Below are 27,517 nucleotides of genomic sequence, written 5' to 3'. Positions count from 1 at the left end.
TGTGCCCCGTGGGGCGACCTGCTGTGAGTCTCCCCTCCTTAGGCCAGATTGTTGCAGTATTTTGAATTCCTCCAATAGAAGACATCTTGCAGAGTCTCGCTCAGGTGTCACGGGGTAAAAGTCAGAGTCACTGAGGAGTGTGTGGCCTGGGCAGGGCTTTGGACCTCAGGGTATTCATACACCAAGAAGGAAATGGGCTACCTGGATCGCACGTGTGTCTCCTTCCTGATAATGCTATGCGTAGTTGACTTATTTTCTATGTCTTTGCTAGCTCCAGGAGGCTGGCCTCAGAATGGCCTCCTTTGTCTTTTCTCTCATGGGGCTGGTAGAGGCAGGCGTGTGGAGTCCACAGGCCCCGATGACTAGAGCATATTCCTGCTGTACGGTTGGCTTCTATGGCAGCTTGCTGAGGTGGGGGGAGTTATAGCCCGGTCAGGGTTTCACCCCCACTCTACCGTGTACCAGGAAGCAACTGAACCTCAGTTTTTCAGCTTTAACACAAATGATAATGCTTACCTGTCAGAGCTGTAAACATGAGAGAGAAGCAGCGTTAAGTTCCGGATACCAGACAGGTCCTCTGTGATAGTAGCTGGTAGTGTTATTTCCCTTCCCAGAACAGAGGGAAAGAAAACACACCTCCTGTTACAGTTTTTTGGACCCTGATAGACTAGGAAAACGAAGCCTGCTCGTGCAATTCTAAATTGCCCAGCAGAGAGCTGAGATTGGTTGCTAGGTGGGGCTACTTGTGGGTGATCTTGTCTGGCTCCTGGGCTCATTCTGGACGGTTTCCACAACCTAGAGAGTCTGGGTTTCCCCTGGATGCAGGTGGGTTGAGGATACTGCTGACCCCTCCCCTGCCTTGTATCCTTAGAGGGGTATGGACAAGAAGCCTGCTGACTCCCCTACCCGTGGGTCCCTTGGCCCAGGCCCAGCTGGGCAACTTCAGAAGTGATGAGTAGCTGGAACTCAGTGGAATTACCTCATGATTGACTAGACACTTCCTGGAGCCAGAATGTGGGTATGTGTTCCCCTTGGCTGGAACTTCCTGCCAGCTGGAGGGATCATGCAGAAGGTCCAGCTGGTAGCTTAGAGGGTACTTCTTTTTTTTTTTCTTTTCTTTTTTTTTTGTGGTACGCGGGCCTCTCACTGTTGTGGCCTCTCCCCTTGCGGAGCACAGGCTCCGGATGCGCAGGCTCAGCGGCCATGGCTCACGGGCCCAGCCGCTCCGCGGCATGCGGGATCTTCCCGGACTGGGGCACGAACCCGTGTCCCCTGCATCGGCAGGCGGACTCTCAACCACTGCCCCACCAGGGAAGCCCGAGGGGACTTCTTGGTTCCATGTTGTTTCCCACCATATAAAATTCATTTTATATGAATACATTTCTCTTCCTGATTCTCCTTCTCCACGAGGGACCTCTGCTTTCCCCTCCTCTTGTATGCTGTTACTCCTTGCCAAGTGAGTCAGGCTCGCTTGGCTGCCCCATGAACACAGCCATCATTGTTATCTCCATGCCCCTGCTCATGACCTGTTCTCCACGCTCACCTTCCAGCCGGAAGGAGCAGGTGATGGCGGAGGATCGGCTCTCTGGCCTGCCTCTGGAATAGGAATGACCTCTCCTCCTGTGTCGGCCATTGTGCTGGAATGGTAAGACTGTATCCCTGCTTATGACACACTCCCAACCTTGTGGCAGAGAGCAGATGAATAGAAAAATTAATGTACAATAAGCAGCCTTGGTTAAAACAGATCACGGCATGCTGTTGCCCAGAAATCTGTGGCAGATCCTTGTCACCCATAGGATAAAAGAACCCCTTCTCAGCATAGCATTCAGGTCTTTCTTAAACTGCCTGAGCCCTGATTCTGGCCTCAACTATCTTTCCCCACTCGAAAACACTAGCCCCAGGCACCAGGATGACAGATACATGTCCTGGCCCCTCTCCTCTGTTCATGCTGTTCAAATCCAGGAAGCTGCTCGTCTTCCTTTTCTCTGCCTATGGACTTCCTGCTCATCCTCCAGGCCCAGCAGAAATGCTATTTCCTCGGGTAAGCAAGCCTTTCCCATACCTGCCAAAGCATAACTGAGAACCAACCTGCTTCCCTGCTTATCTTGCCCCTTGTATAGACTTCCACTGACAGTATTTATCACCGAATTCTCAATTCTCACCAGACATCACTTTCTGCTCTTGTCTCTAGTGCAGTGCCTGACACATGAGTTACTCATTGTTGAATGAATGAGTGAATGAAGGAATGAATGGTTTAGTAAGACAAATGCACGCGTGCATATCATCTGGAAAATGCAAAAGAGGTGGCAGGCAGATTTCAATTCAGTGATGTGACATTTATTGAGGGACTATTGTACACCAAGGGGTAGAGTGACAAGCATCAATAAGGTATGGTACCTGCCTTCCAAGGGTCCACCATCTACGGGGAGATGGCCACAGTGAGACTGGTGCCGAGGCCATCTAAAATAAAATCTACCCATGACTCTCACTGAGAAACACTCACTTCCAAGGGGTAACGTCTCTGCCTCAGCAGAATGAATACCATCCCAGTGTGTGGTGTAAGTTCACCACAGACAGGCCCGCTGGTGTGGGTAGGTAGAGGGGGTGCAGGTAGATGATGTTGCCCTGTGTTTACATAAGTGGACGTGACACTGCGACTGACTGCCCCTCATCCTGGGTATCATTCAATGTGCCATCTGGAGGATGGATACAAGGAAATGGGGCTCAGCAGCACCCAGGGACCTCACCCTAGTACGTGATCCCACACAAATAATAATAATAATGTAGAGGGTGTGTTTGTGTGGTTTTCTGTTTGTTTTGGATTTGGGAGTTTCCCCTCTGAGTATGGGTGTGTCTCCCCTACCTTCCCCAAATCCAACCTGAGAATTCAAAAATGGAAGGTGACCCTCAGGTCTGACTGGTATTTTAAGCAAAAAGGACACACCGTGAGAATTGAATGAAATTGTATGCAAGCCAGGAACCCAGAACTCTGAGGGGACTTTTTGATTTATGTAAACAGTGTTAAGAAGAGTGAATTCCTGAGCAAGATCCTCCAAAAATCCAAATTCCTCTGTGTCCTGATCATCCTTTGAGTTGTTTGTATGTTCATGATGCGATGGGGTCTGCTCATCAAGCTTTCATAAGAATGATACTAATAATACTTAAAATGTACGTTGTACTTTCTAGAATACAGCATGCTTATACATGTCTTCTCTCATTTGATCCTCACAGCCACCCACTGAGGTACAAGATATTGTCACTTTTTTACACATAAAGCAATTGAGATTCAGAGAGGTTAAGTTACTTGTCCAAGATCACACAGGTACTAAATGATAGGGCTGGTACTTGAACTTAGCCAGTGAGGAGACACTAAGCACAGCTGAGTATCACCAGCTTTTATTTCACCAGATTCTAACAGTATGGATTTCTTACTTGCTTGCATCATGGCTTTTACACATAGTTAATCCAAAGGTTTATACTGTGCCATAAATTTATCCTTTGCACAGTTAATTTCTCATCTGGTTACCTTATTTTTTCTTTCTAATAAGGTCATTCCTCACAGTTAAAAAATTAATTTGTATTCTATTAATTGCTATAAAATGTGCATGCATTTGAAAGTAGATCTTACAAGAATGAGATGATTTCCATACTAAAACCTTGGAGCATGAAATAGAGGTGAGGCTTGGCAGTTTCGACTGTCACGATAGGTTCGGGTGAGATTGTAAAAGTTTAGGGCAGAAGTTTGCATAGGCAGTCACAGCCATAGAAGACTTTTACCCCTCAACATTTTTTATTATGAAAACATTTCAAAGTATCTGAAGAAATTAGAAGAACAATACAATGAACACCATTATGCCCTCCTCCTGCATTCAACATTTGGCCACATTTGCTTTACCTCTTTCTCTCTTTAAAAAAGAAAAAAAAATTTTTACATTTATATAAAAAGCATTATATATATATATACACACACACACACGTGCATATGTGTGACTTTTAAAATTAAAAATAATATCTAATAAAAATTTAAAAATAAGTATTAAAATGTATGTAATTTATTAAAATTATGGTATAATTGGAAAGAAAATTGTAGCTATCTTGACACTTCACTCTAAACACTTCAATAAGTATCTCTCAAGATTAAGTTCAGTCTCCTACCAACCCACAGTACCATTATCACACTTAAGAAAATTAACAATAATTTTTTTTTTTTTTTTTTTTTGCGGTATGCGGGCCTCTCACTGTTGTGGCCTCTCCCGTTGCGGAGCACAGGCTCCAGATGCGCAGGCTCAGCGGCCATGGCTCACGGGCCCAGCTGCTCCGCGGCATATGGGATCCTCCTGGACCGGGGCACGAACCCGTATCCCCTGCATCGGCAGGCGGACTCTCAACCACTGCGCCACCAGGGAGGCCCGAAAATTAACAATAATTTGTGGAAGACCTTTAATTGGTAAAAAAACATTATTCTATTTCTTATTTAGAAAGAAAATTCTCCTGGCAGTGGAGAGAGAATGGATGGGAGAGAGTAGGCCAGTTGGAGGTAATAAGACTGTGGGAAAGAGATGAACCCAAGGTACCCCATAAACTTTTCTTAAAAAATGAAGTCAGTGGTCGTTTATGCTATTATAAAAAGTAACAAAATACAGAAACATACAAAGAAGTTACGTGCAGACTCTCTACTCTAAAATAATCATTATTAACATTTGTTATATTTTCTCCAGCTTTTTATGAACAGGGTGTGTGTGTGTGTGTGTGTGTGTGTGTTAAGGTGTTATAACTATAGTACTTCTACAATTTTCTTTCCTGCTTTTTTCACTCTACATTCTAACCCAAGCAGGCCACATGGGCTCTGTAGTGATTTACTTTGCTGTTGAGGCTTTTATACAAGTCTTTCTGATTTCCTTACCCTCTTGGCATGTTCTGAGGGTGGACCCTGTTTCCTGTTCCTCATACCCAAAGCTTAGCTTATACCCCAGCCTCAGTATGTGCCCCATGGGCTCTTCATCTCAGTTCCATGCATCAGCATGGGAGCCCAGAGCCCTAGGGATGCATCCTGGCTGCTTCATCAACTACTGCAGAGCCACCCTAGGGTGACCCAAGGAGAAGTGAAATGAGGACACAGAGCTCCTAAATGGTTGAGGGAAAGAACAAAATGTGGCAAAAATTAAACTATGGAGAGCCATAATTGAAAGAGCGGAAATATAGCAGTAAATGTGTAAATGGGGAGCATTAAACCAAGCTGCTTTTTATGAGATACAGCAGGAGGCCACATGGGAAGTGGAAAGAGGAGAAGATTGTGGGTCAAGCCTGCATTAAGTCTCACCTCTGCTAGGTAAGGTTGGGGAGGTCATGGCTCTGAAAGTGGAGATAATATTGCCCCTCACTTCCTCACCCAGGAATGGAGTGAGGGGCCAGGGAGAGATCAGTGTTTCTGAAAGGTCCCTGTAAACTCTAAGACTCCTTACAAGTGCTGGCTGTGAATTTTAACTAGCCTCCCTATGAGGCCGCATTTCTCCCCATTCCTCTCTTTCCTCCAAAGGGATTCAGAAAGGGAGGTGGGCATGGAAGCACCCAAAGGGGTAATGAATAAGGTGGTGCTTTCCTACCACCAGGCTGGGCAGATTCCCAACGTGGCAGGACACTGTGTGAGGTTGATATGGCTTGGAGTGAATATCATGATCCCTATTTTACAAATGAGGAAACAAAGACAAAAAAGCAGTGCCCTCCTCCTCTTTTGTCCTTACTACCTTTGCCATCACCATTAGGTGCTCAGAGTCTCTTTGCTACTTCCAGCTGCCCATAGCCCTCCACTCTGGGCCCCTGCCCAGGCCTGGCCTCCACTGAAGTATCATGTGTTCAAATAGTACCTTTTAGGTTCCATTCACATCTCTACCATTAGCCCTCCCCACGCAGCTGATCTCAGTAGGAGTGAAAGAACCTGATTCTGGAAGTGGTAAAGGGTGGTGGAAAGGTGTCTCAGCATGAAAAAACCTGGGTGAAAACCTAGCTGCACCACTTCTTAGTCATGTGGCCTTGAATAAGTTACTTAACTTCTCTGATCCTCAGTTACCTCATCTGGGAAGCACAGACAGTAACTTAGTCTACTCAGATTCTGTGCAGTGGTGTTCTGGTAGTAGCTGGATCTCCAATAAACAAATATATGTACACACACACTAAATTATTATAAAGTCTACTGATATAAAGGTTTATAATGTAATTTACAAGTAATAAAATATATAATACTCTTATTTTGTAAATTTCACAAAAATAAATTGATTCTTGTAGAACACTTTCCTTGGTTTTTGCTGACCTCTGTATCAGTAGCCAACCTATGGATGCAATAGACAAATGAGTGTAGTTCCAACAGGATTGTTCGTTGATATTTTTGTTTATGTTAACAAGTAAGGTGTAAATGAAGCAATGAAGACATGTGTTGGAACTTTACTTGTTTGCCAATGACATGAGTGACTTCTTTGCTGAATTGGATAATGGTTTCTGAATATTGAAAAATATTTCTTCAATTTTCTCAGCTAGCACAAAATAATGGCTATAGACACGACACCCTTATAAGTTTAATCTCTGTTATTAAGTGATTTTCTGCAGCACTTCCTAAGTCTAGAATCAAGAAATCAAGTCCTGATTTGTAGTGTGTGCCGATTTCTGTGGTGTAAATACACCCACTGTGGCCAATTTCAAGGCACCAACTTGATGACACTGACTAGAGCTAGGAAGAGGGGTGCAGTAACATACATGATGAAGTATTTCCCCCATTCAGAGATAAAAGGCATTAAATAGCCTCAAGAACATAGAAGATAATAAAATATAATAGAAAATAAAGAAATAAAATATAATAGAAATAGAAATTTATACTTCCTAATAGAAATTAGGAAGTAATACGTTTTTTAAACTTTATTTATTTATTTGGTTGCGTGGGGTCTTAGTTGCGGCAGGCGGGCTCCTTAGTTGTGGCATGCATGTGGGATCTAGTTCCCTGACCAGGGATCGAACCCCGGCCCCCTGCATTGGGAGCGTGGAGTCTTATCCACTGCACCACCAAGGAAGTCCTGGAAGTTATAAGTTTTAAGTATTTTAAATGTAATTTAATTAAATATGTTTCTATAATTTAATTTTTAATATTAAAATAATATTCTTACATAGCTCAGTTTAACAACTGGCTTACAACATTCTTGCACATTTAACAGCAGGCTCTCATGAGCCGGTAGGCACCAGCTTCAGCCCACCCCCAGCTCTCTGAGACTCTGTTGGTGAAAGCATTTTGTAAACAGGACAGTGCTACCGGCAGGCCAGCTGTGGTGGTGGCAGCTGTGGTGGAACAATAATAATGGCGGCCGGCATTTCCTGAGGCTGTAGTACATGTGCAGGCTCTTCCCTGAGTGTTCTGCATGTGTTGACTCCTTTTATCCACATGACGACCCTATGAGGGAGGGAGGTTCCATGGTCGTGGCCATTTTATAGAAAGGGGAGGTTGCTCAGGGGCTCCTAGGTTTTCTTGTGCCTCCTCAGAACCCCTTACTGTATTAACATTCCCGTTTCGCAGATGAGGGGCCAAGGATCAGAGAGGTGAATGACTTGCCGAGGTCACACAGCTAGCCTGGGGCAGAAGTAGGGTTCAGCCCAAGTCTGGGGACTTCCCTGGTGGCACAGTGGTTATGAATCCACCTGCCAATGCAGGGGACACAGGTTCGAGCCCTGGTCTGGGAAGATCCCATGTGCTGTGGAGCAGCTAAGCCCGTGCGCCACAACTACTGAGCCCATGTGCCACAACTACTGAGCCCACATGCCACAACTACTGAAGCCCGCGCGCCTAGAGCCCGTGCTCCACAACAAGAGAAGCCACCGCAATGAGAAGCCTGCGCACCGCAATGAAGAGTAGCCCCCACTCACTGCAACTAGAGAAAGCCCGCGTGTAGCAACAAAGACCCAACTCAGCCAAAAATAAATAAATAAACAAATAAATAAGTTTATTTATTTAAAAAACCCAAGTCTGTCCAATGAGAGGGCCCTCTTTAGTGCTGGTTCCCCAAACACTGGGCACTGTATGATTTTGACTTTCTTGCAGAACTTGCTTTAGAAAACCAATTCTGGAGCCTCACTCCTGGTGGGTTGATTTAATTGCTTTGGTGTTTTTAACACAGTCCCCAGGGGATTCCAATGTGTAACTAGCTCAGATGGGCCCCAAAGCACAGCTTGGGGCTCAGAGTGCCTGGATTCAGGCCCAGGTTCCTCACTGGTTAAATGGAGGCTCAGGCCATCCACAGCTTGGCGGCTGTGAGGAATAAGGTGATGTGTGGGGAGAGCCCAAGGCAAATGCTGGTTGTCGTGTGGCACAGACCAGAGAGCCAGCATTGCTGATTGGCCCAAGGCTGTAATCCAGTGGTCCTAGAATGGCCTTGAAAGTGAATTTTTATTTCCCTCCCTCTACGCAATAAGAGCACAGAGACAGTAGGTAGTGGTTTTCTCTGACTTTACCAGGCAGGGCTTCTAGAACCATGCAGCAGCCTCCCATAGAGGAGCAGGCCACGAGTGAATGTCCAGAAGCTGTGGTTTAACAAATCCATTGCAACTGGGTTGGGGCCCTTCCCTAAGATGTGTGTTTTCTAGGAAAAACATGGAGCTGGAGGGACTTCCCTGGTGGTCCAGTGGTTAAGAATCCACCTTCCAATGCAGGTTACAAGGGTTCGATCCCTGGTCAGGGAACTAAGATCCCACATGCCACGGGGCAACTAAGCCTGCGCGCCTCAACTAGAGAACCTGCATGCCGCAAACTACAGAGCCCACATGCTCTGGAGCTGGCACACCACAACTACAGAGTGCTGAAACTAGAGAGAAACCCACGCCACAACGAAGAGCCCAAGCATTCTGGAGCTTGCGCACCGCAACAAAGATCCCATGTGCTGCACTAAGACCTGATGCAGCCAAAAAAAAAAAAAAAAAAAACAACAACAACAACAGAGGAACGCATCAGTTAAAAAAAAAGAAAGAAAGGAAAACATGGAGCTGGACCAGCAAGCTGGTGAGTTACCAGAGCCGAGATGGAAATGCCAACTTTGCCAGCCGGCTGGGGTGATCTAAGCAGGCACCCTTACATCAGCTAGAGGAAGCGAGGCAACATGGGAGAGGAGAGAGCACACAGGCATCTTGGGCAAGCATTTAACCTTTCTGAGCCTTGACTTCTTCATCTGTAAAATGGGGTGATGACAGTACCTGCCTCAGAGAATGAGAATCAAATAAGAGGTGTGTAAACGCTTAGTAAACTAAGTGCTGTAGGTTTTGCTATGCGTGAAACTTCAGATTGGGTGCCTTTGGAAACACAGGAAGAGTAGGCCCTGCCCTCAGCAAGTGTGCAGTCTAGTGGGGGAGGCAAGACTAACACATAAAAGTCTTGGCAGTGCTTGGTGCTGCAGGTCAAGATTGCTGCATGAGTGTGGAGCTGGGAGAAAGAAGGAGGGCTGGGCTGGGTATTCAGATGATGCTTCCTGGAGAATATAGCATTTTGACTGGGCCTGGAAAGACGGGTAAGAGTTCAACAGGCAGATGATAAAGACGTCTGGAAAGGAGCGGCAAGATCAGGAAAATGAGCACAGAGATGATGACAATGGCTACAGGCCACTTTATATGCCTTGTTTGATCCTCTTAGTAACCCTTTTGAGGTAGGTTTTATTGTTAGCTCTAATTTACAAGTGAGAAGCCTGAGGCTGAGAGAGGTTAAGTAACTTGCCTGGTGTCAGACTGCTGGTAAATGGCAAAACTGGGATTCGAACCCAGGTTCTAAGGCTCTTAGTCATTGTCTATGTTGATTCCCTAAAAGCAGGTTGTGCAAGAGACTCACATATGACTGCGCCGATTCTTTCATTCCTTTACCTGGTAAACCATTCCTGAGCACCTACTACATTGTAGCCCCTCTTGGGTGTGAGGGATGGAAAAGAGAGGCAAAGCCCCTGTCCTCCCCTCTGGGGCCTCAGGTTAGTGGGGAGAGGACATGTAAGGGAGTAGTTGTTGTGCAGTTGGTTCTGTGCCAGATGTATGTCCGTGTCCCTTGTAGGCCCTTGGGTAGAAACAACTAGCTGTGTGTATTGGCGGGGAGGGGGTCACAGAAGATGTTCCAGTGGGGAAGTGCTGGAGCTGGGTGGTGAGAGCTTGTCAGGAAGGCATTCCAGCAGAGTGAACTGCAGGTTGGGGTGGGGGTGATGAAGGTCCGCTGGCATGCAGCAGAGGGTGTGCTGTCCAGAGGTGGGAGGGCCTTGAATGTTGATGAAGTTGGACGTTGGGCCCGGGCCGCACTGGAGCCTGGTGGGGAAGGGCTGCCTGTGGTCTCATCTACAGTGTGCTGGGGGGTAGGTGGGGAGAATTCGCTGCAGCACCATGGAAACCTGCCCACAGAGGCCTGGCAGCATGTGGCCCCGCTTTCTCAGGTTGCCCAGCACTTGCTGAATAACCTGGGACTGTGCTTGACATTTCCAGGGAAGGTTCCTAGACAGCTTCCTTGTCGCCATAGCACAGACCTGGCTGGGCTCCAGCTCTGCTGAGCTGAGCAGCCTCACCTGGTGATGGGCAGGCCATGCAGGCACCTGGAGAGGGTCAGCAGGGCCGAGGGTCAGCAGACTTGGGCTCTGCTCTTTGCTTAGTATCCTTGGCAATTTCTTGACCTCTCTGGGCAGCTCTGCAGCACGAAGGGACTGAACGGTCCCTGAGGTCCCTTGCAGCCCCAACATTGTGAGTCTGGGGGTGAAACGGGATGGGGAGAATGAAGCAGAAGATGAGTGGGGGAGGAGGCAGGTCTGCGAAGGGCATGTTCTTCAGATTCAGCAGGCATTCAGTAAAGTTCCCAGGGATGACTGTTGTCACTGCTGCATCCCTGAAAGGAGAGAGCAAACATAGCCACCCTGCTCTGAAATCTCCTTGGGCACTGCTCCTTACATGGACCATCTCCCTGAATTCTCAGGACACTGTATGCCTTGGTAGGTGTTCCCATTTTGCAGATGGGGAAACCAAGGCTCCAGGAGGTCCAATGACTTTGCCCAGGTTTCACTGTGAGAGGTAGAGGTGGAATTTGAACCCAGGCCTGACTCTAAGCTCTGGTCTTTGGCACCTTACTTCATAGATCCCCTGAGGCTGCCTTCATCCTGCAGGGACTCTTAGACATGCTGTACCAGGCCAGTAGGGATCACCTGACAAGGATCCCCCCTGGAGGGTTAGCTTCCAGATGGCACCATAGTAGGTGCCTCAGGCCAGATCCACTGGGCTGCTAAAGGGCACATTGGTCCACAGCTGTCTGCCTGATGGGCTGAGTTGGTGGCTTTATTTTAACAGGTGGGGAAAATTTCACCTCCTGGTGGCTATGCCATGGGCCCTGGGCTCGGCAGTGGCAGCATCTATGGAAATGTGATCCCTTCCTCCAGCCGTGCTTTAGAGGTGACGTCAGGTGTGTGGGTGAAGTATTTGGTTGACGTAAATAAAGCTGGAGGAGAATGACGGGACTGAGGGAGTGTGGATGGGCTCGCACTATCCCAAGGGCAGTCTGGCTTGGCAGTCTGCTCTTCTTTCCTGCCCTGGAACCCGGAGACCTGAGGCTTTGTGGTCCTGCCTTGGGGCCCAGAGGAGTGGGAACTGGCCCAGCCAGCTTGGAAGATGCACCTACCACCTGGCAGCTACAGGGCCTAGAGCTTGAAGAGGCTTTGGCTGTCATCCAGGGTCTATTTTGGAGTTGGGAGACAGAGGCCCAGAGAGAGGAAGTAGCCTGCTTAAGCTCACACAGCCTTGGGTGGTGGAGTTGAAATTGGAATTTCCCAATACCCAGGCCTGGGCTCTTTTCCACCACCCTACCCTGTTTGGGGAGCGGGGAAGCGAAGAAACTTAGACCAAACCCTTGGGGGAACTGCCTCTTTGCTGCCCTCAGACCACCCTTCAGACCTTCCCTGAGTCCCTTTTCCCTCTTGATCCAGCCCTATACCAGCGCTGCGGGGCGGCGTGCTCTCGGGCGCCCCTAGTGGTCGAGGGCCTCCATGGCGCAGAACGGGAAGAGCCACTAGCCCCCAATTCCTTCAGTTCACATCAGGAAATTGTTACGAAACATGCAGGATGCAAGACACCATAGGGGATGCCAGGGACCTTAAAACTGATTGAAATTTTCCCAAGGAGGCTACCACCCAGGAAAGCTGCATCACGATACGAGAGACAGCCTGCAACTAGGGCCACTCGCTCGTAAGCATGTTCGGTGCTGAGGGGGTTAGAGCACAAGGTCAAGGGCTGCTTCATTGAAAAGCAAGGGAATAAAAGGGGGCAGAGTTAGGGGATAGGCTCTGAAAGTGTGAGGAAGAGTGGGAAGGGCATTCTAGGCAAGAGGAAGAGCCAGAGTAAAGGATGGAATAGAGATGTCGTCCTGGGCCTGGTAATGCTCATCCTGAGGGGATATAGGACAGGTGCAGGCAAGTGATGGGCAGTGAGGCTGGAAAGCTCAGAGCCTCAGGTGCCTCAAATATCAGGCAGGGCATTTGGACTTTCTCTGGTGGTCAGTAGGACCACTGAAGGTATTTAACCAAATAGGGTGCTGTGGTGGAGAGAGCAGGAGCTGGACTTCCCAGGAAGCTCATCCTGACTCTGCCATTATGAGCTGTTGGACCTTGGGTGCATGTTTTATCATTCTAAGCCTCTGTTTCCTCATCTGTGGAATGGGGTTGATAATAGTACCTACCACTCAGGGTGGCTGCAAGGATGACTTAGAGCACTAGCGCAATGCCTGCCTTGGTAGATGTGCAGTAAATGTCAGTCCCTGCCTTGCTTCCTTGCCTCCTCAGATTATTACTGGAGGTTGGGATAGCAAGAAGGAAGCCTTGCCGAAAGTCGGAGAAGCTGCAGATATGGGGTCCAGATCCCCTGGCCAGCCTAGAATCTCCTTGGTAGCATGGGCAGGAAGTAGGAAGCATTGGTGGCGGGGAGCCTGTGACCTCTGTGTACTCCCAGTCAGGGCTGGTCTGAGCTGAAGGTGCATCTGGTCCAAATGATCCAACTTGTGAGAAGTGAGTGAGGTGGGGACAAGGACCCAGGTCTCCACCACCTAGCAGAGCATTCTTGGGGCCACCTCCCAGCCTGAAACCCCTAGACCCCCATCACTTTATGCAGACCTATCTTGGGACTCTCTTTGACAGGACCTCTGTTTTCTCACTGAAATGAGGAGGTTCAGCCCAGGAGGTCCTGACGCTCCTTTCTGAGTCTCTGGACACAGCACGAGGGCCAGGCCAAGGGCGGGGCTTGGGGCTGCTCACCAGGGTGAAAGCATCACAGGAAGAAAGGCATCCTGGGATGGGAAACAGGTGTCGGGGCAGGAAAATAGCTGTGCCTGAATCAGGGTGCGAATTTGCCCCCGGCTGCCAGGCCCAAGCTGCGTTCCCACATCTTCCTGGGATAGATTCCCAGGACCCTTGAGAAGCAGGGAAGGGGGACCATTTAGTCTAGTGCTTAGGAGCACAGGCTTTGGAGTCGGACAGAAAGAGGTTAAACTCCCTGGTCCATGAGTCAGTATTTTTTCAGTTTTGGTTTCTTTTCCTAAGAGAGAGGAATGATAAACACCCACCGTATAAGGTAATGAGAGGGTCGATGAGGTATAAAGTATGTCATGTGCCTGGTTAACACTGGACCTGCACATTATAGGGATTTACTAAATGGCGCCTGTCTTCACTCGGGGAACATTTACTGAGCACCTGGTGGATGTCAGGCTCTATGCTAACCTTTGGGTAGTTGATAGAAGTTAAAACCTCGGGAAGCTCTTAGCCCAGTGGGGCAGACAGGTCAGTAAACTGACAAGCTCGAGGCAGTGGGAAAAGTACTGAAGTAGGGGAGGTGCCGGGTTTGATGGGAACTGGGGAAGTGGCGGGTGTGGGCAGCAGGGGGAGGCTTTCTGGAGGAGGTACTATTTTTGCTGAAATGTGAATGTGAATTAGCCAGGTTGGGGGTAGGGACAGTGCAGGGAGAGTGTCCCATGCAGGGGAGCAGTCACCTGCTGTGTGATAGGTTCTTGGGGTGGGGCAAGGGACAGATGGGACAGGTGAGAAAACGTGGCCTTGCACAGAGGTTCTCACAAGCCAGTGGAGAGGCTGTTTCCCCGGACTGTGGGCCACCGAGGTGAGAGGATGCGAGGCAAGGACGCTTCTCACTTCTCAGGGAGAATCTCCTGGGATTCTCCCGGGGATTCTCCAGGAGTGCCTGGGAGAAACCTGCCTCCAATTGTTCCTCCTTCCTTCCTGTGGGGTCCCTGCCCCCCGTCCTTACTGCCCCCCAGTCCTGGGGACCACCAGGGCTAGTGTGTCTGCCTCTGTCCACTGCGGCTCCCAGCCCTGTTCAGCGGGTTTTGGGTGGTGGTCAGGAGGACCCGGACCGGGCCCCTCAGCCCCAGGGAGAAGCCTCAGGGCCGTTCCCAGGAAGAGAGAAGTTCCCAAAAGGTGGCTGATGAACGTGGTGGAATGGAGGGAGGAGAAGCCCCCTGCTCAGGAGATGGTGGGCAGCGGGGAGGGTGCAGCTCACCACATGGGGTGCCAGGATGTTCGGGGTCCCTAGGCAGCCACCGGAGGGCCGGGTCAGGGCACTGGAGGGGGCCCTCAGCCTGCATCCTGTGTCCTGACCTCCCCCTGCCCTCACTCTCCTTTCTGCAGAGTGTAAGGAACCGCCCTGCCTTGGGAAAGGACTTTGACACAGTTTCAAAATGAGTTGAGAGAAATCTCCAGAGGGGGAAAAGAATAAACACGCTTTTAAAATGCAAAAGGAAACATATTATATATTTTTTTTAAAAAAGGATAAAAAAGGAGGGATTCTTCATCCAACTCACTTGAGTGAAAGTTTCCAGCCACTGTGAAGTGAGGTCACAGAGACCAGAGAGCCGGGAAGTTCGGGATGGGGACACCTGGGCTGTCTTCAACGCAGATTCAGAATCAGTTCAGCCAACTTTTAGGGCCACCCTCCACCTGCCCCCCTCTGAGCTCTGCGCTGCAGGGGCGGAGGTGCAAAGACCTGAATCCTCCCTCCAGCTGAGGGTCCAGTAGGGCATCAAGGACAGACATCGAGGACTGTCAGACAAGAGAGAATGTGACAACTGTCATAGCAGAAAGGTTCCAGTGAGCATGAAGGGGCCCCGGGGGAGGGAGGGTTCACATCCGTGGATGGGGGGAGAAGGCTCAGTGCTGCTGAGGAAAGGTTTAAGGAAGAGGTGGACAGAGTTAGACTTTGAAGCCTGGCTAGGATTTCAGTGGGCTGAGACTGAGCAGAGGCTTTCCAGGGAGAGCAGATGTTGAGAGCAAAAGTGCAAGGTGGGAAATTCTCCAGTACTTTGAGAAACAGGGACATTCAGTTTTCTTAAACACTTATTTATTTACCTATCTGTTGATTTAAAACCTCTCTATTGAGATTTATATGTCACCCAGCATGTAATTCACCCATTTAAAGTCTACAATTCACAAAGTTGCACGACTAACACTGCAATGAATTTTAAAACATTTTCATCACCCCCGGAAGAAACCCCGTACCTATGAGCAGTCACTCCCCAATCCCCTAGTGCTAGGCAACTCCTCATCTACTCTGTCCCTGTGGATTTGCCTATTCTGGATATCTTACATAAATGCAGTCGTATAATCTGCGGTTTTTGGTGACTGATCTTTCACTTAGCACCATGTTTTCAAGGTTCATCCATGGTGTAGCATGTATCAGTACGTCATTCCTTTTTATTTTTTTCTCCGCCTTCATTCCTTTTTATGGCTGAATAGTATTCTGCTGTATGGATATACCACATTATGTTTACCTACTCATCAGTTGATGGACATTTGCGTGGCTTCCACTTTGGGACTATTATGAATATGCTGCTGTGAACATTTGTGTACCAGTTTTTGTGTAGATGTGTGTTTTCAAGGCATTCCATTTCGAATGGGATCTAGGACGGTCCTGGTGAGGAGCAGCAGGGAAGAAGATGAATCAGAGGGACTGCTCACCCACTGAGTGCTCTGTGTGGTTGGGTGGGAGTGAGAGAGCTGGGCTCAGGATCCTGTTCTAGCCTCCCTGGGAGCCTGGGCTGAGTGAGGTCAGGGCAGAGCTGTCCCCCCATCTACATACACCCCCACTGTTGTGTTAGATCTGGCAGCTGTTTTACTGGGCTGGGAATAGTCTGGGCAGCTGGTATTTTCCCTGGAAATTAGGTGTTTTTTTCCTGTGTCTCACCGAGGGCCAATGTTAGTTAAACACATCGAGAAGTGTGAGCCACACTGTTAGTCTAGAGGAGGGGAGTGTTGTCCACAGGAAGCTGACCGGCCAGGGGAAGGAGGTGGTCAGGAAGAGGGAGGTCAATAAGCCATGTGTAAAGTGAGGCTACGTTGCAGTGCCCCTCCCCATCCACATACACCCAGAGAGGCAGTGGTTTTGTTTACAGGAAATGCTGCAAGTATCTCCCTGGCCCCATTTGACAGATGGGGAAACAGAGGCACTGCATTAAAGGGATCTGCCGTTCAGAGACAGAAACAGGATTAAAGCCAGAGTCTGGTTCTGCTGTCAGCAGCAGGTTTGGTAAAACCCAGGCCTTGCCCTTGGCGTTGTGGCTGTTTTTGAGTTCACAGGAGAAGACTGAGGACACAAAAACAAGAAAGTGTTTATGCTGTTTTGGTTTCCCAAAAAAGAACACCAAACCCCACCCCAAAACCAAAGCAAAAACATAAAATAGGGCTTTAATTACCATCTTTTCTTTTATCCCTTTTCTTCTCTTTTTTTGTTCTCCAGCCAGAAAACATTATGTTGTTGGACAAGAATATTCCCATTCCACACATCAAGCTGATTGACTTTGGCCTGGCTCATGAGATAGAAGATGGAGTTGAATTTAAGAACATTTTTGGGACGCCAGAATTTGTTGGTGAGTTTTAGGCCTGTTTCTCTCTTAGCTGAGAATCTGGGATCAAGAGGTAGAGAAATACAAGTAGCAAGCCCTGCATCTGGGGCTGTGGCCTGTGGGCTGAGAGATGATGCCTTGGAGACCCCCTAGAAATCTAATGGGTAGGGAAGGAAGTGTCTCACTGGCCTCTGGATGAGGGTCCAGGTGCTGGCTTTGAGCGCCCAATGGGGCAGTGAGAGGCCAGGTGGGGCTAGAGGCCTTTGCAGAGTTAAATCCTCCCAGAGCTGGCTCCACTGCCTGCTTTTAGAAGAGATTATGAACATTTAAAATTACCTCACCCTCTTGCATTCCCATAAACTCATCCTTTTCTGGAGTAGCTTTTGATTTCCTGAAAAGGAGAAGGGAAATCATCTGCCAGATGCCAGATTCACCTGCTTGCCTCTCCTGTGTGCCTGGCCTTCATTCACGCACAGGAGGCCCAGCTCCAGCAGAGCCCTGGCGGCTCTGTCTTCCCTCTGTGTCTCTCAGCCTTGGCCCAGGCCTGGTGGGACTTGCACCACAGGTCAGGGGGAGGGGGGATGGTCATAAAGAAACAGCTTTGCAGAGGGGAAAGGAATGAGAGTTCAGAACCAACACCTCTCTGCTTTGGAAGTTGGAGTGGTCTTAGAGATGGAGGGAGGGAATGGTCTCCTCAAAGCCTGGGGGCTCAAACTTCTGACCACAGCCTAATCAAAAAGGAAGATGGGATGCGTCAGAACATCCACCCTGACAGATTTTCAGGCCACACACAGCAGCTCTGCAGCCACTGTGGAATGAAACTACAGAGGCCCCACAGACCCCCTGGCAGGGAAACCTTGCTGTGTGCCAGGCACTATGCCTGGCGCTCTACAGGCATTGTCTAAATTAATCCTTGTAGGATCTAATGAAGCAGATTTAAAATATCTTCTCCATCAAGTGCCTTGTTTAAGGCAAAACAACCGGTAGGTGGTAGAGCAGAGATTCAAAAACAGATACATCCACCATCAAAGCCTGTGCTTTTTCCATTAGACCATGTTGTCTCTATAAGAAGACCTTGCCCTCAAGGAGCGTACAATTTAGTTTTGGAAACAAGACATCAAACCATCAAAGAAGAGCGCTGAAAGGATGTTTTCAGGTCACCTGATCTAGTTTAAATGTGGACTTGGAGAGCTAGGGGATTTTACTTAAGGTCAACCAATGGTTATTCTCCACCTACTATATGACAGATATTAGATACTGGGGACACAGTGATGGTAAGCCACACTCAGACTGGCACACCGAGGGTCACACAGTGAGTTGGTGGCAGGGCCAACTTGAACCTGGGGTGAAGGTGTCTAGCCTCAAACTTCATCCAGGATAGCAGTTGCTACCCGCCATTCACATATGTGGTAAAAATGCATGTTTATTTAAGTTCATACCAAGTGTTGAATGATAATAAATGGTTCAACTAGAAATTCAGGGCAGTCATGGAAGAGGTGACACGAGACAGGATGTGGTTAAGTGTAAAGGGAGTGATATAGACAGCTCTGAAAGACTGTTCAGACAAGATATCCACTCTCACAAGGTCAGTGGGATCAGTCCTGGCCTTGAGTCAGTGAGGGACAAAGTGCTGTCGTTGTGGGTGTGGGAGGATCTAAGGGGGGTTGGGAAGGAGCCAGGGTAGAGGAGGTGCACATCCTGGGTTCAGAGGTACCACAGCAGGGGTGAAGGGCCAGAATGAGTGCATTTATCAAGGACCATTCACTGTCCACTCTAGATGGATCAGAGGGTTCACACGGGCTGGCATTGTCAGTGGGATATTGATGGGCGGAGCCAGACTGTGGAGGGTTTTTCCCAGTGGTATACTGGTAAATGTCTAACAACCAGGTCTCAAAACAAAACAGAATACAACTCTAATTAGGTTGAATAGCATCTGCCAATTTCAACCTACCAACATGTCACTGAATTCAGAGTTGGGCAAGGATGCACACAGTTGACTCTTGTGAGCCAGTGTGACACAGCTCCAGCCCAGAACTGGTCTTATTTGCACCTTACAGATATATAGGGTGGTTTCTCTAAGCCCCTGACCAAATTATGATGACTTCCTTTTCCCAAGACCCCTGAACACAGGTTATAACCACTCTTCCCTATTCCCACCATTCTTTGAAATTTTAACCTGAGACCAGGGTTAAAAAGGGTCAGCTTCTTGGAGTGTGGTGGACCAGGTCTTCCAAAAGGTCCTCTCACTACAAAACTGGATTCTTGAGAAAAATATTATTTTTCATGCAATTCTGGACTCATAGGAAGTAAGATAAATCTTTTTTTTTTTTTTTTTTTTGGTACGGGGGCCTCTCACTGTTGTGGCCTCTCCCGTTGCGGAGCACAGGCTCCGGACACGCAGGCTCAGCGGCCATGGCTCACGGGCCCAGCTGCTCCGCAGCATGTGGTATCTTCCCGGACCGGGGCACAAACCCGTGTCCCCTGCATCGGCAGGTGGACTCTCAACCACTGTGCCACCAGGGAAGCCCCAAGATAAATCTTTAAGTGTAGTAACTCCTTCAGCATCACCTGTCCTACCTTGAAAATCGAGTGAAATGAATGTAGAGCTGGAGCTTTGAGCAACAAGAATATTCAATAGGAGGACCTCTCCTAAAGGCAAGTATACATATCAGCATTTATCAGAGACTAGCAAGATTTAGATGTTCAAGGATGTTGGATATTAAAATTATCAGATATTGACTATAAAATAAATGGAATATATATAGAAATAACAGGTAGGCTCACAAGAATGAGCAGGCAACAAGAGATTCAAAAATGACCGGGCAGATTTTTAAAAGAACCAGATAGAACTTTAGGAAATTCAATATATACTCATTGAAATTTAAAACTCAGTGGATGGGGCAAACAGCAGATTATACACAGCTGAGGAGAGAATTAAAGAATTGGAAGACTGAGCTGGAAAAAATCAGCTAGAATACTGCAGAGGGACAAAGATATAGAAATATTAAAGAGAGGATAAGTGGAATAAGTTTAAAATAAGAAGCCTAAAATAGGTCTATTTGGATTCCCGGACGAGGGAATAAAGACAATACAGGAGCAATATCTGAATAGAACGACTGAGAATTTTCAGAACTAATGTAAAAACATGCATCCCCAGATACAGAAAGGACAATGTATATCAATCAGAAAAAAAATCTATACCTAGACACATTATAGTTAAAGTATAGGGCACCAGGTACAAAGAGACGATCTTAAAAATCAGCCAGAGAGAAAAGACAGGTTACCTACAAAAAACAAAAATAAACAAACAAAAACCAATAACTGGACTGACAGCATACTTCTGAAAACAACAATGGAAACCAATGTCCAATAGAATATAATCTCCAAACAGCTGAGGAAAAATAAAAACCCCATAATTGTGGAGAAATTATATTTCAAGAATGAAGGTAAGAGATTCAGAAAAACAAAAACAAAAAAGAACAACAACAAAAAAGACAAAACAATAAAAACAGTTAACCTCTAGCAGACCTTCATTAGTGGAACTTCTAAAAGATGTACTTCTGAATTAAGGAAAATGGCTCTGAAGGGAGTTCTCAATGCAAGAAGTAATAGGAGCAAAGAAATCAGTAAAACATTAGGCAAATATAATTATTTTCTTTCCTAAATAATGATAACGATGATGCTGATGATGAAGCTTTAATTGTAGGACTGAAAAAAAGAACTAGAAACTGAAGAAAATAATGTTAGCTAGGACAGAGTACTTGAAATTAGTGTTCTAAGTTTCTTGTATTGTTAGAGGAGGGTCAAAATATTGATTTATGTTAGAATTTATTTGATATTCATGGTAAAGTCTCAGGGGTAGCCATTACAAAAATAGAAGCTGGGGGAAAAAACAATAAGAAAACTAACAAAAAGCGAGTTAAAAAGAAAAAAAAGAAAGAAGATGAAAAGCACAGATGAAAATGGACAAACAAAAGCACCTGAAGGACAGAAATGAGTGTGTATGTATATCAAGCAGATGAGCACTAGAAAGTGAGCTGTGCTCCTCAAACTCTCCATGGTGAACCACTTGAAAAAAAAAAAAGTCTATCCTGGGCTGCTTGTTCAGTAAGATACAATAAAAATAAATTCCTAGAAAAGTGATCACAGTTTGAGTGTCACAGCAATGTCAAATTGCTATGCAAGTCTCTAAATGCTTACCGTCAATTTCTGTACATATCTTGTCAGGACCAGTGACAGTCTGCAGACTGTTTGCCTGCAGACTGCACTTTGAATATCACTGTTCTAGAGAAAGTCTTTCATGTGTGTCTCAGGAGACAGGTACAAAAAAGTTCATAGCAATGTTTTTCCAATAAAAGATAATAATATAATACAATAATAAAAGAAGTGGAAACCATCCAAATGATCACCAAGAGAATGACTAGAAGATGATCTATATTCACACAATGGACTATTATATAGCACTGAAGATGAAAAACCATGGATGAACATTCAATGAATGCTAGAAGCATCATGTTGAGTGGGGGAAAAAAAGTCAAGTGACAGTAGATGACATGCAGTATGGCATCATTTTTAGGAAGCTGGAAAATAAGACAGGAGAGTGGTTCCCTGCATCTGGGAGGGTGGGTGGGGGGCACATCCTATAGATGCAGAGGTTTTGATATTATTCTAGGTGAACAAACTTAGCCTTTCCCACTCCCCACCTTTTTCCATTCGTGGTTAAAAAGTCTCAGTCCCTCTCCCTTCTCTAGTTATCATTCTCTCTTTCTTCTCTATTTCATCACCAAGCTTTTTTAAAGAGTCACCTGCACCCTTATCTCCACTGCCCACACTCAACACTCTCTGGGCACTGCAGTGAGTGTGAAATTCAACACTTGCTTTCCAGGGCTTATGGGCTTGATCACCAGGCACCATTTGGTCCTCTTCTGTCCCAGGTAGAGTCTTCTTTCCTAGACTCGGCACCTTCTCCTGGTCATGGCAGCATTCGCACGGCTCCTGTTTCTGCCTGTGTGATGGCTCTGGTCCACCACACCCCCACCTCCAATACCCAGCCTGTTCCTGGGCATCTTCCTCTGGATGCCCCTCGGGCACCACAGGCTCATCACCTCAGTGGCCACCAGAATGTCCTCCTGCTCCTCAGGTGGGAGTTGCCCTCTTTCAGACAGACTCAGAGGAGTGTGGATTCCCTCTCTGCCTCCTTTTCTCCTCCGTCACCTTCCAGCGCTGACCTGACTGGTTTCCAGCAGAGGGTTCTAAAGCAGGCTTTGTTCTAGGCCCCATTGTCCCCTCCCGCATCTTCCTCTCTCCACCCTCCTCTTCCTTTTCCAGGAGTCCCTTTGTCCCGTCTTCCTCACTATCAGGATAAAAGGCAACTCCCTTCCTCAAAATCCTTAGACCCAGATTAACCCCGTCTGCCTCTCTGATTTTCCTTACTGAGGATTCAGGATGGAGACATTGGCACCAAATTTCCTAAAATTCCTTACGATCTTCTCTTCTCATTTTCATACCCCTGCTGACTCTTCAACATGGCTTCTTTCAGCTCCAGAAATTGTGAACTATGAGCCCCTGGGCCTGGAGGCTGACATGTGGTAAGTTGTACAGGCCGCCCAGGTGGCCCAGACCCCGGCTCTGGCTGACATCCCCCTGGACCGTGAAAACCTCTTCCTTCACACTGACCTTTCAGAGCCTCTGGCTGCTCTGGGTGTGCTGGACCTGCGGCCAGTTAGCACACGGCCGAGGCAGAGAACAAGGGGAGAGGTGAGGCTGGAGGTGCAGGCTCACCCGAGGCCTGCTGCAGCCACGATACAGATGTTAGTGACGGTAGCTCATTCCATCAGTCAGCCAAGTGATCACCTGCAGCCTCATGTTCTAGGTGCTGTGCTGGGCCGGGGGATACCACAGTGATGGATCCTCTGCACAGGTGGGGCTCATTTCATGTGAACCACGCTTTACAGTTGGCTAAGCAGCTTGATCACGTGGTTTTCTAAAATCATCCCAGCGGTCCTGTGAGGTAGTTGTCATTACCCTCATTTTAAGAGGAGAAAGAGGCTCAGAGGTGATCATGGCAGCCTGCATGTGCAGGAGTCCGATCTTGAACCTGAGTCCTTGGACTCAATGTCCAGAGCTTGATGACTCCAAAGAAGTCCCAGGCTGCTGCTGAAGAGTGGAGTGGGGAGGGGCGTAGGACTTGAGAGGGCATCCAGGGGCTGCCGTGAAAGGGCCCTCAGAACTGTGTGGGGAGTCCCTTGCTGGTCTGGGATGACAGCCACGCAGCCCTGACTTGACTGTTCTTTGTTTTACAGGAGCATCGGCGTCATCACCTACATCCTGTGAGTATCACTGATCCCGGGGCTCTCTGACCCAGCTCAGATCCAGGGGGAGCGGGGGGATGAGAGGGGGCAGGCAGACAGACAGACGGGCATTTCCTGAGTGCCCACCATGACCAGATGTGTTAGAGCCACACAGCAAACCTGGGGCTAAGTGCTCTCAGCTCCATTTCATACATTTGACCCTGGGCTTGGGGTTGGGCAGGAACCCAGGAGACCAGCCTGCAGCCCTCCATCCTGCACAGACTGTGTCTGCATCCCTCCTGTGGTCGGGGAGCCACCGCTCAGCCTCACCCAGACCCAGGTTTCTTGTGAAAATGTCAGTTTTCACTCCGAAGCCTTGGGACAGCCCTCAAGCTGCCATGCCCTTCCTGACCCTGCCTCTTCTTTCTCTGCCTTTCCCCCTGCCTTTCTCAAGATCCCTTTTCCTCTCACATTCTCTCTCTTCCCTTTTCCCCAGAGTCTCTCTTTCCTGTCACTGAAGTATTAAGTGCTTAAGCAGAGATTTCCTGCATCGGGTAGTGGACCTGTCACTTTCCATCTCTGTCGCCTGGGGCAGAGACTTAATCTCTGGGCCTGTTTTTCTCATCAGAAAAGTAGGAATCACAAACTTCCTGCCATGGGTGTGTTGTGAGGGTTAAATAAGCAGACGTGCAAACTTCCCGGCACTGCTCAGACACGGACACGGCTGATTAGTTGGTGTTCATTTCATCAGTACTTCCCAACTGTTTCCTCTCACAGCACTTCTGGAAAATGGTATTTTTATGGCACTCTGGGTAAGAGGCAGCCCACAGCCAGAGGGGATGAAGGATGGAGCACCAGCACTCAACTCTCTCAACATCCCTGTAAAGCATCCCTCTGGCTCCCCTTGGACTGGGAGCTCTGTGCGATGTGGTAGACACCTCCCGCCACCGGCCCATCCTGTCCCCCGAGCTGCAGCAGAGGGTCTCAACCCTGGCTGCACATCAGACCTTTCGATATCTACTGTGGCCCAGGCCCCACTCCAGATCTATGAAATCAGAATCGCTAGGAGTGGGGTCTAGGCATCAGTATTTTTTAAAAGCCCTGGAGGAATTTGAAGGAGGAATTTGCAGAGAGAGAGAATTTGCTGCATTGCTGTATAGTTCCAGACTAGAGCCAGAATATTCAGATGTTGACTCTTGACACCTTGATATCTTCAGAACTCTGGTTTCCATATTAAAAGAATATGGAATTCCAGTGTCTCCAGGGCACACAATCTTCTTGTAGCTCATTGAATTCCATACAGGTTATTGACTGCCTGCTCCATGGTGGGCACTGTGCCAGGCACTCAGGATACTACATGAAGGAGAATCAGTCCTGCTTGCCTGGAGCTCCCTGTGTGTGTGGGAGACACCGGACGGCGAACTCTTACCCAGTGGGACCAAGGTTATCCTTTAGGTATGAACATGGCTTTGTGAGACACAGATGGGAGAGTCACTGGTTTGCTGGGACCGCAGAAGGTTTAATGGGAGAGGGGGAGGGGGAGACAGAGAAGAGAGAGAGATTGATTTGAACTGGGCTAGAAGGAATGAGATGAATTCTCCTGGTGGAAAGGGAAGGAAGCGCTGTCCCAGCTGAGGAAGGGAGCAGTGAGCTTGGTAAGTGTGGTGAAATATATGGAGTGTGTGGACCAACTTCTGATGCCTTGCTCAGGAGTTCAGATGTGATTCTATAGAAAACAGGGAGTCATGGAGGGTTCTTTGTGTGCTAACAATGACAATACTAATGGCCATCAATTCCAGAGTTCTTAGTATGGGCCAGGATTGCATGGAACAGTCTCTGTATATTTATTCTTCAACATTTTATATATATTTATTCACAACGGTCATGTGAGGTGGAGACTTTTATTTTCTTCAGTTTACAGATGAGGGAATTGCAGCTCAGAGAGGTTGAGTAACTCTCCTAGGTTCATACATGAGTGGCGGAGCTGGGATTCAAATCCAGGAGTGAAATATCAGAGTTTTTTCCAGGGTGCCTTGCTTTCACTATCCCAAGAAAGTGTCAGTGGAGATAGGGATGACCTTTAAGAGGTATTTAGGAAATGGAACCAATAGAAATGGTGAGGGAATGGGAGGAAGAGTCAAAGATGCTGTGTTTCTAGCTTGGGTACATTCATGAAGTGACATCATTAATCAAGGCAGGGAGCGCATGGAGGGTTAGGGTAGGGCACAGGGACCTCTGGGACAATGGCACATCTGGAACATGAGTCAGGAGACAGTAGATTCAGGAGTCACTATTTGAACAACACATTCCCCACAGACCCTGCAGGGTACCATCACTCACCCTTCCAGTCCCTAATGGCCCATCTATTGCCACACCTCTCAGGCTTTGCTCAAGCTGCTCCCTTAGCCTAGAAGACCCTCCAACTCCTTCTGTGACTGCTGACAACCTCTTCATTCTTCAGGACACAACTGATGCAAATGTCAGCTCTCCCATGAAGCCTGCTCTGGGCCTCCCCTCTGTCCTGTGCTCCCACAGCCCTTTTTCTGGCCTTCTCTGTTTTATTCTGTGCTCGGCTGGAGGTTATGAAGAGCCAGGTCTCTGTATTTGTCTCCCCTCCCCTTTCGAGTCCCTTGAAGACACGGTTTCTCTCTATCACAGGTACTTCTCTCTGTCACAGGAGCTCCATAAAGTGTATTGAATTGGACTCATTTGAAAAGATGCTGACCGGCCCCCCCAGAGGGGGCAGCAAGGGTTGCGGGGAGCCTCCCATGCCCACGCAGCAGTACGAGTCAGGGTTCCCTGAATCCGTCACCCCCACTTTCATCTGCTTTCCCACGGTCACGTGTTTCCTCTCTGTGTGCCCAGCCTCAGTGGAGCATCCCCCTTTTTGGGAGACACGAAGCAGGAAACACTGGCAAATATCACAGCAGTGAGTTACGACTTTGATGAGGAGTTCTTCAGCCAGACCAGCGAGCTGGCCAAGGACTTCATTCGGAAGCTTCTGGTTAAAGAGACCCGGTAAGAGGACAGAGAAAGGCACTGGCTTCTCAGGTACTGACCCTCTCCTGCCACCTCTCCCAAAGACGTGTCCGTCTGTCCCTGCTTTGCCATGGGCTATCATCGACCATTGTGGTCTAATCTGGGCAGGTGCTGAGGAGTGTGGACTGGTCAAGACTTAGCATTCATCTTGTTTCCTCAAGTTGTTCTGGTTTCTTTTCCTGCTGAAATGCAAATAACTCTGTGTGTGTGTGTGTGTGTGTGTATAAGTCAGCCTGGGTTTCTCCAGGGCTCATTATCTTTTGCAGTCTGTCCCCAAGGCACCTGGAACCAGGATTCAAAAAGGAAAGTGGCAGGGTTTTCAAGTCAGTTCAGGATGGGAGTGGGCGGAAGTGGGCCCAGAGGGGTCAGAACAGTGGGAGAATAGGAGACCTGCTAATCCCATGCCTTCTGCAGGGCCCAGGGTGAGTCCCGTGGCTGTGAGATCAAAGAAGGAGATGGGCAAGGACTTGTAGGGTGCTGGGTGCCCAGAGCACGGCCTAGATGAGGCAGGGGTAAGGTCCACAGACTTTAGAAGACCATATCCTCTTGGTCCCACAGATTTTAGAGAGAGGCAGAGTGGGGCCCTCTAAAGCGCAGGGGCCCGATTTCCTTATTGAAGATCAGTGCTAGGTGGGATGGGATCACCCTGCATGGGTACAGAGCAGGGAAGGGCAGAGAGTGGATCTGGGAGGCAAACAGGAAAACAGAGACCAAAGGTTTTGCAGTGGAGAGCATTTATGACTCTTCCATAGTGTGGTGTTGGCCCCTTCAACTCTGGGACCAAAGATGAGGGTTTATGTGATGTCATTTTATTGAGGTGTCTTCCTGGACCACTTTCTCTGGAATGCAGAGAATGCAGCCAGTTCCCCATCCACCTCTGCATCCCTTATTATTCTAGTTTGATGGCAGTGGTTGAAGAATGCCAAAAAGGAGGTCTAAGAAGAGTGAGAATGGAGACTGTTGCTCTCAGCTTCTCATGGATCATCACTGTTTTCTGATCCTCGTTGCAGGAAACGGCTCACGATCCAAGAGGCTCTCAGACACCCCTGGATCACGGTAAGGGCACAGCGATGAATTCCAGTAAACAGTTCCCTGCTCTGTGCCAGGGCTGCCTGGGGCGGCCGGATGCAGGGGACCTATGGAAAGGCCTTTGCTTGAAACACTGACCCTCAAGCACAGACGAAAGCTAGTTGGGAGCTCCCAAGGGTCTGGGCTTGTTCAAATAGGTCTACAAGTTTAAGTTTCTATTTCACGTGTTCAGGTGACTTATGAAATGAAACCTTCACAAATGTCAGTTGAACTCCTTGTTCTTTGG

General features: G+C 48.1%; 1 protein-coding gene across 3 annotated transcripts in view; it reads left to right on the top strand.

Annotated features, from left to right (window-relative positions):
• DAPK2 (death associated protein kinase 2) overlaps nt 1-27,517 on the top strand; it is a 122,686-nt gene that overhangs the window by 79,683 nt on the left and 15,486 nt on the right. For 2 of the 3 annotated variants that reach the window (XM_082618871.1, XM_082618872.1), the window contains exons 5-9: nt 16,768-16,897; nt 22,413-22,461; nt 23,176-23,202; nt 26,029-26,181; nt 27,213-27,258. In XM_082618871.1, coding sequence (XP_082474997.1) covers nt 16,768-16,897; nt 22,413-22,461; nt 23,176-23,202; nt 26,029-26,181; nt 27,213-27,258 — 405 coding nt within the window. The remainder of the gene's footprint in view (nt 1-16,767; nt 16,898-22,412; nt 22,462-23,175; nt 23,203-26,028; nt 26,182-27,212; nt 27,259-27,517) is intronic. The other variant, XM_082618873.1, reaches the window with a different exon arrangement.

Source organism: Mesoplodon mirus (genome assembly GCF_964341445.2).
Source record: "Mesoplodon mirus genome assembly, chromosome: 4".
NCBI classification, from domain to species: domain Eukaryota; kingdom Metazoa; phylum Chordata; class Mammalia; order Artiodactyla; family Ziphiidae; genus Mesoplodon; species Mesoplodon mirus.
The sequence above is the reverse complement of the archived record's forward strand: the minus strand, read 5'-3'. Positions and strand labels throughout refer to the sequence as shown.